The sequence below is a fragment of the Astyanax mexicanus genome, chromosome 18 (genome assembly GCF_023375975.1).
Source record: "Astyanax mexicanus isolate ESR-SI-001 chromosome 18, AstMex3_surface, whole genome shotgun sequence".
NCBI lineage: Eukaryota > Metazoa > Chordata > Actinopteri > Characiformes > Acestrorhamphidae > Astyanax > Astyanax mexicanus.
This window is the reverse complement of record NC_064425.1, coordinates 1086370-1103199: the sequence shown is the minus strand read 5'-3', so window position 1 is coordinate 1103199 and position 16830 is coordinate 1086370. Positions and strand designations below refer to the sequence as shown.

Sequence of the window (16830 nt, the reverse complement as noted above, 5' to 3'; positions counted from 1 at the left end):
GGTTGGTGCTTCTTGGTGGTATGCTGACATTACCCTGGATACCGTGGCTCTTGATGCATCACAAAGACTTGCTGTCTTGGTCACAGATGCTCCAGCAAGACGTGCACCAACAATTTGTCCTCTTTTGAACTCTGGTATGTCCCCCATAATGTTGTGTGCATTGCAATATTTACAGCAGAACTGTGCTCTTACCCTGATAATTGAACCTTCACACTCTGCTCTTACTGGTGCAACGTGCAATTAATGAAGATTGAACACCAGGCTGCTCCAATTTAGACATGAAACCTCCCAGAGCATCCGGATAAATGAGGATCAGTATGGGGGGGGAGGAGCTCACCTGTCTGTATCGGAGCAGGTGGGTGGAGGTACGGGAGTTGAGCAGTGCAGTAAGAACTTGTCGTACAGAGCTCTGGGTCTCTTTCTCCAGGGCAGTGCGCCACTCGGGCGGGTGACTCTCAGTGCAGTTGATGCAGGTGTACGCCACGCTTTCAGGGAGATTAGACAAAAGCTCGTACATCTCGTCTGAAAACAGAAAAAAAAAAAAAAAAACATGTTAAAGGGGTCTGCATCAATATAGCATGCCTTTTGTGTCCCAAGCACAATAGAATACTTATTTTTAGTGGTTACATTTTTTTTTCTAATTTTTCCCAGTTTTTTTCCCCCAACTTACATGGCCAATTACCTAACCCATTCATTAGGACTCCCCCCTATCACTAGTGATTCTCCAACACCAGGAGGGTGAAGACTAACACACACCTCCTCCGACCCATGTGAAGTCAGACTCCACCTCTTTTTGAACTGCTGCTGCTGATGCTGTAGTATTGCCGAGTAGCATCACAGCGCTAACGCTCGGAGGAAAGCGCAGCGACTCGGTTCTGATACATCAGCTCACAGACGCAGCCTTGTGCTGATCCACATCACCCTAGGAGTGATGAGGGGAAAGAGAGAGCGCCATCTACTGTACTGTACCCACCCAGAGAGAGAGCAAGAACAACTGTACTCTCTCACGGTTCCGGCAGCTGATGGCAAGCTGCATTTAAGAGACATATGACTTTTTTTTCTTACAAAATCTGATTAGATGTAGTTAATTGTTTGTAGCATTTGACTCAATAATGCACAGCTTATTAGGACTACTGCACTTGCACAGATCTCCACAGCGAGGAGGGGCTTCACGACTAGCACTCTGATCCTCCACTGCTTTCGACACACCCCGCAAGCTGATTGGCTGTTTTGTTAAAGGCGGGATTTTATCTATAAGCAGGCACCATGATTAGCTGTACAAAAATACCCTTCATATTTTAGTCAGTGGCTCGTCTCCTCATTAATGCTGCATTAAATATGTCATATTTTCTACATATTTGGCTGAGTTAAAGCATAAACTGTCCATTCTGTCTGGGTAAATTATAAAAGTAATTAAAATAATTTTTAAAAAACAAAAATGTAGCGTTGAAACAGAACTAGATCAGCATGGAAACAAGGTCTTTGTAAAATACAATAGGTCTCTCTGAAACTCTTCCTCAACCTCCATTGTCTGCAGAAGCTAGTAAAAGAAAATATATAGAAAAACGAGTCGATCAGGAAAAGCACCCTGGTCTTGTGTTGAGATGTAGTCCAGTTCCAGAAAGTAAAAATCCACCCCGGGGTTTGGTTCCAACAAAGCCCCTGAACCTGGACTACCCACCTCTGTGTGTAACTATAGGTTTAAATAGGATCTCCGGTGTTTTTGCATTTTACAGAGACTCTAAGGCTAGGTCAGTTTCTAACTGTTGTCCATCTCGCTGCTTCCTGGTGTCGCAATGCTGTTAGCCAATCAGAGGCGATATGTTTGCATGAATATTTGTATGAATATTCATGAGCAAGATCTGAAATCCTATAATTTCTCCCCGCCCACTCCTTCACCGGACTAAAGCAGCGTTATACCAGATCACCGGACCACATGGCCTTTATTCATACTAGTGACTACAACTAGACATTTTAAAATGAATGTAAAAACGATAGAATGAGCCGTTATGTCAGGATTCCTGCAAAACAAGAGAGATGCTGAACTAAAGAAAGAGCCGGTTGTGACGAGAGAGACTGAGGAAACAAACACTCGACTCACCCGTTAGATTTTCACATTTGGCATGGACCCAGCGATCACACTTCCCACACTGCATCATCTTGCTCTCATAATCGTCGTCATCATAGCACTTATCACACAGAGGGCAGAAGTTTCCTACAGAAACATACAGTGCATCTTAGCAAACGTGTGCTACGTGTTTTTCACAAACTCGCACAAAAAAACAGGCGTGAAAATCTGTTCGTACGATCTGGACCAACCTTTAGCGAAGAGTTTGGCACAGTCATGACATAAGGAGAAGTCATGTGACCACTGCGCATCCCAGGCTTTTCCTGGCTTGGTGGCCCCACAACTCTTACAGCGTACGCACTTAGTGCAAATCTGCGGCGGGAGAAAAATCATCAGTAAAAAATAAATTAAAAAAAAACTTTAAACAGGGTTCATACACTTTTTAACTAACAAATTTCCATAACATTTCCATGCCTTCAAAGCAAGTTTTCCTGCTTTGAGCCTTTAAAAATATCTTTCAAATTAGGGTTGGGGGATGTCTCTTTAATTGGCAGATGATGTTTACAGTGAAACATCGCGATGGACAATGATATCGTTGGGGGGGTGTTTGATCAATAAAATACTAAAAAGATTTAAAATGAACAAAAAATAATTAATATAAAATATAAACTCATTTAAAACTCAATTAAAGGCTATCTATTAGTGCGCAGAATAATATCAGTTTCAGTTAGTTTCAGTTTCAAATAATTGAAACAGCTCACCTCAACCTTTCCTTTATATTCGACAATATTTGATTAAATTTACAGGTCCTCACTCATCTTAATTTATTTAACTAAACTGAGTTTTATATTATTTCTAGCCTTGCGCTGAATTCAGCTCCGCGCTGTGGAAGGGAGAGGGAGAGGGAGGGAGAGAGAGCGCAATGCAGCGCATTTTGCCAGATTTCTCTTGATTAAATATCAATAAATATGTGAATTTAATACCTTTTAATACCATATATTTTACTTCACTTGATAGGACCTTATTTATTAAAACGTTTAGTTTTTTTTTTTAATCGCAATGCTGCGCGCGCTTTCCTTATGACTGACTCTAAACTGTTTGATCCAGCTGTTATATTATATTATGTTATATTAATACCATTTTAACGTTTTTCGTTTCTATGTTTTGAAATTCGTTAGATTATATTTTTGTCAACATTTTGGGTTTATTTTCGTTTGTTATTTTTCTAATAATAATAGAAATTACATAATTTATTTTCTTTTGTACATTTTTTAAGGGGCGAGTAAAAAAAGTATGTGCATGTTTCTGGAAAAACAAAAGTGGGCGTGGCAAGTTGGGTCATAAATGGCGATGGACGATATCATTTATCGCGATGGCACAACCCTATTTCAAATCAAAATGCTTGCCATGAAACCATGGAAGGATGCACGTCAGAAAATAAAAAGTGATTAGGCTGGAAAAATATGATCCAGACCATACGATTTTTAAAACTTCAGTGCAGACATGGACAATAAAACCAAAAATCTAAATTAATTATCGTAGGTCTAAAATGAATCTGATAAAAATGTTGACACACAATATTTAATAATAAAATGTGTGTAAGATCCTAAAAGCTCCATTGTGTCAAGCTAAAAGTACTGAATTAACTTCTAAAATTTTTTCCATCGATAAACTGAAACACAAATATTTGTAGACCAAATTTACATGACTTTTCAAAAGCTTTCTGGGTATTTTCATTTTCCAAAACTTATTATTCAGGTCTGGAAATTGACAGTTGTTTTGTTATGTACATACAAACTCATGTAAAGCAACAAGCAAGAGAAACACAAACAAGAGAAGTTTCTGCAGAAAGAGATCAGATACCCAGATTCTCTTCTTGGTGGGTCTAGAAGGATGGTTGGGTCCCAGGCACTCAGGGTGAAAGCTGTTTCGGCACTTGTCACACTCCAGCAACTGCTGCAGAAATACAAGAAGAACCAAAAAATTTCATCAAAGCTTCATCAAAAACTCTGTGAAAAAATATTTCACACTTTTACTCTTTAGTGATAAAACTCCTGCATCCGGACTGCAATTGAAAAAACAGGAGGACCAGTGAGTTTTTGTTGAGGCTTTTTCTTGGTCACATGACATCGCAGCGTTCAGTAGCTCCTCCATTTCCACTCACTGTTGTGTGTTTTATTTTTTTTACGTTGATCTCCGTGGAAACCGTGGCGCGTCCAAAGTGTCATTACGGTGCGCGGCAGTGGACAAATATCTATTTTATTATTTTATTGAACGCGAGAATACGAAACTCAGAGATGTGCGTCCGGACGGGACTAAAATTACCGGAGGAGCACGGAGTTCAGAGAAAAACAGTAGATAATTCAGCCTGTAATTTTATCAGAGGATGTCTGAGAAAAACATGTACATGATCATTCTGGACAGGAATAAAATCACAGATTTACCCCAGAACCCACTGAGAAACTAATCCTGTCCAGATAGGGCTCAAGACAATTTTTTTTTGAGAAAAAGGCATTAGAGGAGATATTACTTTACTTTTGCTTTTTACATTTTAGGGCTGCAATGACTAGTCAATATAAATGACAATGTCAATTATTTAAATTTGTCGACTACAAATTTCATTGTCGATTAATCAGTAATTTGTAACAGTGCCGCATTACGCAAAGTGCTGGGGATAAAAATGCAAAGAGAGAAAGAGTAAATGGGTCACTCACACAGTTTACACTCAACTTAATCTGCGTCTCCAAACTCACTCACTAAATATCAGTATTTTACACATTTAAACAACATCTAGACGTTTAATAGCTCTTAAATCTCATGTTCAGATGTTTCTATTGTTTTTAGAGATGAAAGACATGGAGAAAATAATAATTGACGACTAATCGACTTTCATTTTTAAGTGTTCTCTTATTTTATTTCCCGAGCTGTACAGTTCCCCTTTAAAAACTTCATATCCAAAGAATCTTTTAGACCTCCAGACCAGTGCCATGTATGAGCTGATCACATGGACAGCTGCATGAGATTCCAGCTGACTCATAAGCCACAAACTTTCCACCTGAAACCAACTTTCACAACTTATTGCACTAAATCTAAAGAACAGAAGGTCCAAATCTAAAACTGACCATCGAACTGCCAATTCAAACTTTGTCCCAAAAGACATCAAAACCAGAAGTTAATTTTATACCATGACATAAACTTAAACTATGCACACTGGAACAGGTACAAAATGTGGTCTACAGCCTAGGGCAACTTGGAGGCTTAGAGAGATGCACCTCTTCCCAATTCAAACACATTAGACACGGCAAATGGATTCCTGTAAAATTCTGCTAATATGTTCCTGTCAAATAACAATTCGTGCTGTTGTTGGAAGTCTGTAAAATTCCAAAGTGCCAAGTTTAATCCTTATAAGACCACACTGCGACAAGAGAAGACTGCAATTAAAAATACTAAATTAAGCTCTTTTAAATGTGGCAGTTCGTATTATTTAGTTTCTAAACTGAAAGCAGAAGCATTTCTGACTGAAAAAGGGATAAAACATAGTGTTTAAATGATACCAGTGTGCTGGAACCACCATCCCTGATAAGCCTAGATATGATCAGAACAATACACAGTAAAAAGACAGCTAAAGATGTCCTTCCTCTTGTTCTTGTTCTGTGTGAAATACAGCAGGTCTCTCTGAGTTGTTTATGATGCTGCACATGATGAAACTCTTCCTCAAACTCTTCCTCATTGTCTGCAGCAGCTAGTAAAAGAAAATATTCAGAAAAACTAGTCGATCAGGAAAAGCACCGTGTCTACATCAACCCGTCAATTAGTATTCATGGCCCCGCCCACCTCGACTCGGGACCGCCCACAGGCAGATCTGAAGCCGGGCGGCGACGCCGTCTCGTCAGATAGGAGATAACTAACAGCGCTAGAAAGAGCATGCAGTTCATTCCTGTGTTATTTGTGCGAATAACACATCAGTGTTTATATACTTTACCCAGTAATTCAGAGCTAAGAAACAAATGGTTAGAATTAGTCTATGGAGGGAAAACACCACCAGCCAAGTACAATTGAGATAGGTAGGTGTATGTTTACAACAGTTCTGTTTATACTAGTTAAAAGTAAAAATCCACCCATGGGTTTTGTTCCAACTGGCTGGGCGACAGGATTTTTACTTTCTGGACTTGGACTACCCAACTCTGTGTAAGTAACTATAGGTTTAAATAGGATCTCTGGTGGATTTGGTGTTTTACAGAGACTCTAAGACTAGGTCAGTGGCTAAACTGCGCTTAGCAGGGAATTATTACACATGTTGTAAAAGTAACATTAAATCTGACTTACTTTAGTTTTTTGGTGCTGGCGGCCACAAACATGGCAGAAGCGACAGCGGCGGCAACACCAGTTCTCCCATTCTTCGTTGTGGGGACGTTCCGTCTCTCCCAAGCAAAAGAGATGGAAGGGCTCACAGCAAACCTGGCAGAAGACAAACTGTGGAGAAGCCGAAGCATTAGTGTTAGTGAGGATACCGACAGTAAACCATGCCTGATAAGTTTAAATCAAGGCATTCATGTAAAGCAGAGTTGTCCAAACTACTGCCCGCGGGCCATTTGAAGCCTGTTTCCTTTTTTGGGGTGGCCCGCGAGGTATTTTAGAAATAAAATTAAAGTTGGCCCTCTATTAAGCAGATTTTTAAAATGTGAGATTCAAAGTCTGATCGTTAGGTGTCAGAAAACGAGCCAAAGAGTCTAAAAGCAGAGAGAGTGCGCAGTTGTAGCACAGAAAACGGGCCAAAGAGTCTAAAATCAGTAAGAGTGCTCAGTTTTAGTGCAGAAAACGGGCCGAAGAGTCTAAAAGCGGCGAGAGTGTGTTTAATGTTTAATTTGTCAGGAATCAGTTGCCGTAATGCAGGAGAATAATAATTAGAGACATAGTTTACACAATGCTGTCAAAGATACATGAAGTAACTCAAGTAAAATGGTGTGTAAATGATAGTAATCAAGTAAATGTATTATTTAAAGTGGTATATATTGTATTATTTGTTTTATTACAGAGTCTGTGCCCCCTGACTGCGCATATATTTCTCCTTCTGGCCCCCAACAATTAAAGTTTGGACACCCCTGATGTAAAGAATTCAAAAACTCATCATGCAGTAACGCATGTATAACACTGGCATTCTGTCAGCATCGTGCAGCTCCACCGCAGAGCAGCAGACTGTGTGATACGGTGACGGAGATTGTTTACCTCCACATTGCCACTGCTGGCACAGAGAAAGCAGACCACCCGCGGGGTGATTGGCACAGAGGTGAGGATGCTGAGGCCACCCATCTCCCACACCTTCTCGATGTCGTAATTCTCCTTAAAATCCACTCTGATCCGATGCACTCCGTCGCAGGGTGCTTTCTGCTGGGCGGTGCCCCCAGTCGAGGGAGTGCTCAGGAAGTTTAAAGTATTGCGGTCGGGTTTGGTGGCCATCTGTTTCTCCTGTAAACAACAGATCAGGTGGGCGATAAAATTGCGGGGGCACACAGAAGCACATGAAACGTTTACCCAAATATATAAAGATGACATAATAATAGAAACCCAAGAAGAAGAAGAAGAAGAAGACTCACCTTTTCCTTTAATTTTGGCTTTGATAGTGGAGCACAACGAGCTGTCTGCTTTTTCATTTGCTTTGTTTCTGGCACTGTAAGATCAGGAAAAAATACAGGAGCTGTGACAATCACACAAAACACACCAAAACCAAAGCCGGCAAGTAGTGCTGGGCAATTATGGGCAAAAAAAAAAAAAAAAAAAGAGAAATCGATTTTATTTGATATTTTCCCCCCTAATAAAAATCATCATTTTCCTGTACAAGCTCAGTTCTCGGTGGAATGTTTAGAAAACATCCATGTGTTGGTCTGTGGGAGGTGCCGTAACACAGTAAATGAAAAGACTACAGTCTGATATACTCACACCTCTGAGCGGCGAAAGAGCTAGCGCGGTTGGCGGGTAATGCTAATGCTGCTCCAGCAGTGCTAGCTAGGGTTTAGCGCAGGCTACAGGCCGATAATACTCAAGTCTTGAGTCCCGGTGCTGGAGAACTAAACTGGAACTCCTGTATAAAGCTGTACTTGACTGGTTGAATTCAAACATAAGGAGCACTGGATTATAAGGCAAACTGACGATTTTTGGGATTTTTTTGGGGGAAAATCGCATTAAAACTGTAATTCAAATGAACCAGCACTACCGCAAGACACGTACGTCAGTAGCGCCCCCTACCTGAGTGGTGTGCGACAGATGAAGACTGGCTGTGCTGCTGGGGCTGCTTCTTTTTGGGCTCACTAGAGGACGACTTTGCGGGTCCTTCCTTTTTTGCGGGCGCTTGGCTCTGCTGCTGCAGGGGATGCTGGGATAGCGCTGCTGGGGAGGATGGGGTGGTGTGAGGAGAGCAGGATGAAGAGCTGGGCTGGGGCTGCTGGACCTGCTTTCGCTCCCTCCTGGATCCAGAGCTGAGCGAGGATAAGGGCTGCCTCTGGTCCTCTGGGCTGGGGAGCGACGGGGGATCAGCCGGGGAAGAGCTGGGCGGTGGAGGTGATGGAGGACGCTGCTGCTTCTGCTTTTCTTCTACCTGCGCAGGGGGCGGAGTTTCGGTTTTCTTCGCAGGTGGGTCTTCCTTTGAGGGAGGCGGGGCTGGTTTGGGGCTCAACTCAGGACAGGATGTCTGAGATTTGACGGGATGTGCATCCTTTTTTTCGGGGAGTTTGTTTTTCTTCTTATCTTTTTTACCTGAAACAACAAACATAGATGTATAATTTTATATCACACACAATAATAACCAAATACATACAGCTCTAAAATTAAATAAAATAATGAATCAGTTTCTCTGATTTTGCTATCTATAGGTATATGATGTTTGAGTAAAATGAACATTGTTGTTTTATTCTATAACCTACAGACAACATTTCTCCCAAATTCCAAATAAAAATATTGCTATTTATAGAATTAGAGTAGAATAGAATTATTTTGCAGTAAATGAGAAATGGCTGAAATAACAAAAAAGCAGAGCTTTCAGACCTCAAATAATGCAAAGAAAACAAGTTCATATTCATAAAGTTTTAAGAGTTCAGAAATAATCAATATTTGGTGGAATAACACTGGTGCTTTTTAATCAGGCATGTTCTCCTCCACCAGTCTTACACACTGATTTTGGATAACTTTATGCTGCTTTACTCCTGGTGTAAAAATTCAAGCAGTTCAGTTTGGTGGTTTGATGGTTTGTGATCATCCATCTTCCTCTTGATTATATTACATTTAATTTGGTAAAATCAAAGAAACTCTGTAAATGCCCTTTTTTAACAGTTTTTGACAGCAGGGAACTCACTTTTTGCTTGCTTCTGAAGAAACAGCTTTGACGGCATCCACTGCAAGTTCTGACATTTTCGTACCCTGTAACAGAGCGCAGACATGCATCATACATCTGTTTTAAGCACATCTGGAAAGTACTTGAACCATGTAAGGCTAATTATTCAGCACAGATCCTGCAAATGCAATTTCTACCTCTGATTAAATGTATTTAACACTTCGCCATGTGTGTGAACACCTGCTATTTCTTATTTTGTGGGCCTAATACTGAACTTAATGTCTAAACTTCACTACTTGCACAATTAACCTCTTAAATTGCAGGCTTATTATTCTCTCATCAAAATGCGACAAATGGTCGCACTTTCTGAAGTTTGCAATGCTTTTCAGAAGGAAGAAAAAGGTTACCATGAACATTATTATTATTGTATTTTTCGCACTACAAGGTTGATGCTTGTACATGGTTTTTGCTTCTAATTCAGCAGGTCTCACCGCTGGGCGTTGGTAGTGAGGTAACTAAGTTAAGAGAACTTAAGATAAGTAAACAAAGATAAGTATTATTATAATAATAATATAATAATTATAATAATAATAATAATAATAAAAACAGAAAAAAACTTTACTTTCAAAGTCAAACGAGTGTTGAATGTTAATCTACACAGATTTCTCTCCTGAATACTGTTTATTTGGGTGAGTAAAGTGCTTCTGTTTATTTACAGTAAACGGCTCCTTAATACCAGACTGCTAAAACTCATATATACTAATTTTCTAAAGGATTATCCTCCTCATTTGATCAGATAGATTTTTTTTAATTTGGAATGGCCTCAATCGGTCTACTCTATACAGATGCTCGGTATCATTTTAAAATAAGACTACCCTTATAAAGGATGGTTTATAAAGGAGTTTACTAATAGTTAATAATTAGGTTGCAAATACTTTAAAACCCTTTATTAAGCAGTTATCAATTATATAACAACACATAAGTAGAAATAGCAACAGTAATATTAATTAAAAATTAATTCCACACTTATTTATACTGTCACCAAGTTTGATTCCTGTCAGCTGATTCCTTTTAGGTGCTAATATTTGTAGTGTAAGTCTTTAGGATTTTATGGAGTTAACTAATAAGGTACGCACAGAAAGATCGCATCATTTACTATTTACGCTCGTTGCCACTGGCACACCATCACAAAATACAGCGAGCCACCATATCTATGCACCCAAAGCTCTCGACTCACTTTTTTTAAATGCATTCTGATGTTGAACCCAAAATAAACATGTCATTCGCAGAACTTGGAGCGGCAACATCTGACTTTCACAGTTAAACACAACACTGATGAAAAATGTGCAGTAATTAGTGCCGTGCCTTTATATATATATATATATATATATATATATATATATATATACACACACACACACACACACACACACACACACACAGAGCACTGTGTAGAATAGCTGGCATGCATCCTCACTGCCAGCGTGGTCCTTAACTGTTTTATAAGAACATTTCCAAAGTTTAATAAAACTGTTATTCTTTATATGGCTTACTTCATTTTTTATTTTTATGCTCTTTTAAAAGGTGCATGGTAGTGACATTAAAGAAATACATGTGAGCACTTAAGAAATACATCAATTAGTATTAGGCAAGACAAAAGGCAAAGACACTTAAGACACTATTTTTATTATTATATTTTTATTTTATCTCTAATTATTATCTCATTTCTCATGTGAAGTCAGACTCCGCCTCATTTTGAAACTGCTGCTGCAGATGCACCGACTCGATTCTCATACATCAGCTCACAGACGCAGCCTTGTGCTGATCCACATCACCCTAGGAGTGATGAGGGGAAAGAGAGAGTGCCATCTACTGTACTGTACCCACCCAGAGAGAGAGCAAGGCCTATTGTGGGGCTCTCTCAGGGCTCCGGCAGCTGATGGCAAGCTGCATGACCGTGATTCGAACTGGGGATCTTCTAATCATAGTGGCATAATTCCAAGCTCAGGATCATACTTACTTGCAGCATTGCTTTTTAATGTTGCGTCCCCCGAACTTGGGCTTATCCAGACAGTTGGTGCAAACGCCACAGTCCTCTGGGACCTGGCAACCAGGACACTGCCCACAGCGTCGTGAGCGCCGCCCCTTTCTGGGCGGGGCTTCCTGGACTGTTTTGTGCCTCGTTACTGGCTTAATGGGAGGGGTGGATGGCTCCGCTTCTTCTGACCCTGCCACTGAAGATTTGTCTACAATAGAAATAAAAAAAATAAGAATCAGTGAAGAAAAATCAAGTTTGAGAATGCAACTGTCATGAAAAAATAAGATAATAAGATGCAGATAAGATGCGGTAAGTTACTCACCATCATTACCCATGGAAGACAGGATCTTTTCTCTCTCCTCCCATGGCAAGGCACTAAGGGTGGGCATGTCATCTGGAAACACAGCACGGTTGCGACCCAATGCTACTGCTGCACGACGGCACACGTGCTTGATTCGTGGACCACGAACTGAAGTCTCAGAAGAATCACTCTCCTGACCCTGTGCACAGAAATGTTTATAAATGCACTTTGAACAAATGGAAGCCAATAAATAGGGTTAGTTATCCGCAATCAAATTACTGTATTTTTCGCACTATAAGGTGCACCAGATTATAAGCAGCATTTTATGAGACACTAGTAACCAGTAACTAGTAGTAGGAACAGGGGTGTTGTCATGTCTTCCTTCTAAATTCAGGTAAGTTAAGTAAACAAAACTGTAATTCTTAAAATAAAAGAAAACGTTTTTAGACGAGTCAGACAGGTCAAACGAGCACTGAATGTTAATCTACACAGATTTCTCTCCTGAAAACTGTTAGTTGGGTGAGTAAAGAGCTTCCGTTTATTTAGAGCTTAGATTTACAGTTTTACACTAAAGCTGGAGCATTAGCTTCAGCATTAGCATTAGCGGCTAACCACTAGCCACTCGACAGAGCTACACTGAGGAACCCTGAGTGTTCCAGTAAGCCAGGGCAATATTAGCTAGCGGTTCATTCCAAGAAGCTTGTTTTAACATGGTAATCACACAGACTACAACAGTGTGATATACTCGCCTCTGAACAGCAAAAGAGCTAACGATGTGGTCAGCGTCTATTGCTAATTATGCTCCAGCAGTGCTGTCCAGGGTTAACAGCAGGGTACAGGCTGATAATACTTACTTCTGAACTGGGCAAAGAGCTATAGCTTAGCGGGGTTAGCAGCTAATGCTAATACTGCTGGAGAACTAAACCGGGGAAAATAAAGGATTTATTTATAGTATAAGTGCACCTTATACTGCGAAAATTACGGTAGTTTTTTGTCATTTGGTGCTGTACAAAAAAGTTCAAGAAACCAACCTGCACTTTAGGCTGATCGGCTGTTTTCATCGATTTGCTCTTCTCTATCTTGTAAAGCTGGGCTTTCGCCTTTTTCAGCAGACCTGCCACACGCCTATCTGTGACCGGCTGTTTTTCAGCATGAGCCAGCACGGTACCTAGCGATGTTGTGCTGGGGGGTTTTCCAGACTGCCCTAGCTGAACGGGCACACTTGATCTCTCTTTGTCTTTGTCCTTGTCCTTCTCTATTCCCTCAGGTTCCACACCTTTCTCCGATGATCTGCCTTTTTTGGACAGACGTCCCTTCGACAACAAAGCCCTTACTGACTGTACCGCACTAGCCTCAACGACTGAAGCCTCTGCCTCAACAGACACGGATTTCTTTTGCCCGGTAGTCCTTTTCTGCGTGAAAGATTCTTCAACTTCTTTGCCGTCCACGGCAAAAAGGCTTGCAGTGGAATTGGTTGGACCCTCGGAAGCGAGATTCTTCCCTTTTCTTTCCCAGTCTTTCTTCCCCTCTCTTTTATTCTCCTTTTCTCGCTCTCTGCTTTTCTCCGTCTCTCTCTCTTTCTCCTTGGGGAAGGTGTCTCGTGAAGTGGAGACACTCCGCTCTCTCCCTGCTTTACCAGCGCTCCCGCTTGGACTTTGGGGACTGGAAGCGAAACGAGGGAAGAGCTGTGAAGAGGAAGAGGCTGAACTCCCACCAACACCGAGGCACCCGGCTGCTCTTCGGCCATCAGAGGCTCCGTGACTGATTGGGCCAAGGGAGCCTGGAGGAAAGGTGTTGAAGGGGGTCTGAGTTAAGGCACTTGGAGCAATGGGACTAACTGCAACCCCAGGTAAAGGGCTAGAGCTGCCAGTTACACTTGTGGGTACAGAACTGGTTAGTGTGGAGAGTTCAGAGGAGCCTTTTCCAGATTGAGATCCTGACTGACTGCTCCTTGTGGTCATGGAGTGCGACGGTGACCTGGGTTGTCCACGTGAAAGCCCAAACGGCCTCCTCTTCCTGCGTCGTAGCGTCCTGTTGGATGGTGACGTGGCCTGAAGAGGAGAGAGAGAGCCAGGACTGCTCCCAGAGGAAGATGGTAGAGTGACCGATTCGAAGATCCGGGAGTGGGCAGCACTGGGAGTGAAGCGAGGAGCACGTAGCAGCGGACTGCGTTTCTGGAGTGGCGGCTCAAAACGAGACGAGGGATGCTGGTGGTGGTGATGCAGAGGTGAAAACAGCCTGGTGCCTGACCCAGCTGCCCCACCCGACGTAGGGAAACTTCCTTGTGCCACACCACCTCCACCAGGGCCAGGAGGCATCAACCCTACGTCTTCAGCTGTGAGCGGCGGAGGGCGGAAGTTATCGAAGATGGGCTTGCGAATAAGGCCCTCCTTTGCATACTTTGCAGAGGAGAAGTATTGCTCTGAGCGTGACACGGACGTCCAGCGGAATGTGGGCTCCCGGAGTATGGCGCGCCGTTTGTCGTGGGAACCAGCAAGTATCGGAGGAGAAGTTAGGAAGGGGGCAATAGGATGGGGCATGATCCAAGCAGAGTGGGGATGATGTTCACTGATGGCAGGTGCATTGGATGAGGCTGACTGAGGAGGCTGAGGAGGAGTCAGGAGAGGAGGTGGTGGTGGAGAGGAGGAAGAAGAGGCTGTAGAAGAAGCCTGTTGTGATCCTGCTTGAGAGGTGGACATCAGTACACCTGTGGCAGGGCTGATGATGGCCTTCTTTCTATCGCTTATCAGATTTCCTCGCCCACGTGACACAAGGTTTCCGCTCCTGAGCCCGTGACCTCTGCGTCCTCGTCGGGCTGGCTCCATTAACACCATGTGCTCCGTCTCGGGCTCCGACGGAGGAGACAAGGGATGCGGCGCATGGTGCATACTAGCCTCCTCCCTCTCACCCTGAGAGGAAGGGGAATGGTCAGGCTCCTCCGAGAGAGCTTGGGTACCGTCTGAGACCTGGGAGTCGCAGGAGGAGTCATCCAGACTGGGGCTGCTGGAGCGGGAAGATTCTCCAGAGGACAGCTGGGAGGAATGTTGGGACACGGCACTAGAGCCACAGGACGCAGCACTGCTACTGAAACGGCCGTTGCTGTTGTTGCAGGTACTGTTGTTGAGGAGATTCGCAGCTGCAACAACAGTGGAGCTCACAGTTGGGGCAGGGGGCGGTGGAGGAGGGAGGGTGTCGACAGCAGTTCCTGCCCCAGGGATAGATGCATTTCCAGTTGTTGCTGTTGTTGATGGAGCTGTGGAAACAAGAGTAGGAGATGGAGACGACGATGATGCTGCTGCTGCTGAGGTCTGGGGTGGTGGAGCTGGCGTGGACTCCAATCGTGGAATTTTCATGTGTGGGGGTGGAGTGCCAAAGCTGGCTTCGTCCTCAATGAAACGCTTTGGGGTCTTAATGATGCGCAGGGAGACTGTACTCACTACAGGCATGATGAATTGGCGAATGTTCTTCAGCTGTGTTCTTCTCCTCCTCATAATTCCCGCCTCCATGCCAGTTGTTCCCTGGGTACCCACCTGGGTCTCCTTCTCTAACAATTTCTTCTTCTGTGCCCCTTTCTTAGCCCGCTGCAGTAACTGCTTTGCGATTGTGGCATCAGTGCGTTTGGTAGGTGGCACAATGCGCACAGGTTTGATATGGCGAGGGCTTTGCCGTAAACCTATAGGCCTTCCGTGTTTCGTAGGTGTCGCTGGATCTGTCGATAAGGAATCGTTGGGATCTGAGCTAGTGCGTTCATCAGCAGGATGAGAGGCCCTGAGCTTGAGATGCTGTGGAGTGCGGGGGTCCGAATCTCGATCTGGGCGAACCCTGAAGGCCTTTTGTTTGGCAGTGCCAGGCTCTGCCGCAGACAACTCTGGGACTGTGGAGGTAGAAACCTGGGCAGCAGCAGCGGCAGCCTCGGCTTTTAGGCGCTCGGCAGAAGGAGGTCTACCACGCCTCCGCCTTGGCACAACAGGGACTGGGACACCCTTTAAGAGGCCGGATTTAAGGGGGCTCAGCTTTACATCCCGAAGTCGCTTCAGTTTGGTCACCTTGGAATCGCGGCCCACTTTGGGCAGCTTGGCCTCAGGTCCCTGCTGCTGCACGGACCCGAGGGGAGTTCGCTTTGTGGCCTTCTTTTCCCGCTCATCCTCCACCGCGTCCTTGCGAATTGCGCCACTTGAGCTGTGTTCAAGCTCAGCATCCCTACTGTCGTTAGGTAACACATGGCCACCTTGCATCCATTTCTGGGCGGCCGACGCAGGGGGACGGCCTCTTCTTTTTTCACCAGAGCCAGGCGGTCTACCTGGTGGCCGTTTTACCTTTTCTGTGTTAGGAACTGTGATGATAGACAGAGGTTTGGGTTCGGATGCAGCAGCCGACTTCGGTAAGGTTGCTCTTGGGGGACGGCCTCTGGGTTTCTTTTCCGGCGTTGGAGTAACTAAAAAATAATAATAATAATTCATTCCGAAAATTCAGAAACAAACTCTTATTATCAGATGTAAATGCACAGTAGTAGCATGCACCATTAAGCACTGGAAAAATTCAATTACATTTTTAATCTGGCAGATTTAACATATTTGTAGGGCTGCATGATTTGGGTAAAATATCTAATTGTGATTTTTCTGCAAAATCTTGCGATTGCAATTTAAACCCTAAACCTGTATTAGTGGTTAACATCAAATCTATCATATATAAGTTGTCAGTTTTACTTATGTTAGTTGTGTGTATATACCAAATATGCATCTCAATCTTTACTTTTTTCTTATTAAATCACATTTACTTAAAAATGTGTCACAGCTTTAATTTTTTTTTTATTGGACAGAACTAAATGATAAGACATAAATATGAAGACGTCACCATATTCTGCGCCTCCCGTCATTCCTGTTGAGTATGGGAGTGACTATGATTAGCCCAAACACTACAATCCCCAGCACTCTACGGACTACAAATGTGGTGACGTCAAGGCACATGTGACGACACACCTGCAAGCTATTGGCTAATAAAATCGCATCCATTCAAATCGCAATTTCTATACAACAAAAACGATTAATCGTTCAGCCCTACATATTTGTATCTACATTAATCAATTTTTACATTTATTT

At 43.0% G+C, this 16830-nt stretch overlaps 2 protein-coding genes across 2 annotated transcripts in view; one reads left to right on the top strand and one right to left on the bottom strand.

Annotated features, from left to right (window-relative positions):
* kmt2a (lysine (K)-specific methyltransferase 2A) overlaps positions 1 to 16830 on the bottom strand; it is a 67228-nt gene that overhangs the window by 29166 nt on the left and 21232 nt on the right. The window contains exons 3-14 of the mRNA XM_049467183.1: positions 12763 to 16166; positions 11753 to 11930; positions 11413 to 11638; positions 9414 to 9478; positions 8312 to 8818; positions 7663 to 7736; positions 7295 to 7534; positions 6395 to 6541; positions 3932 to 4024; positions 2320 to 2440; positions 2102 to 2215; positions 338 to 522 (exon numbers count right to left, since the gene is read on the bottom strand). Coding sequence (XP_049323140.1) covers positions 338 to 522; positions 2102 to 2215; positions 2320 to 2440; positions 3932 to 4024; positions 6395 to 6541; positions 7295 to 7534; positions 7663 to 7736; positions 8312 to 8818; positions 9414 to 9478; positions 11413 to 11638; positions 11753 to 11930; positions 12763 to 16166 — 5354 coding nt within the window. The remainder of the gene's footprint in view (positions 1 to 337; positions 523 to 2101; positions 2216 to 2319; positions 2441 to 3931; positions 4025 to 6394; positions 6542 to 7294; positions 7535 to 7662; positions 7737 to 8311; positions 8819 to 9413; positions 9479 to 11412; positions 11639 to 11752; positions 11931 to 12762; positions 16167 to 16830) is intronic.
* Positions 1 to 16830, top strand: part of grik4 (glutamate receptor, ionotropic, kainate 4) — a 1128391-nt gene that overhangs the window by 1110037 nt on the left and 1524 nt on the right. The window lies entirely within an intron of this gene.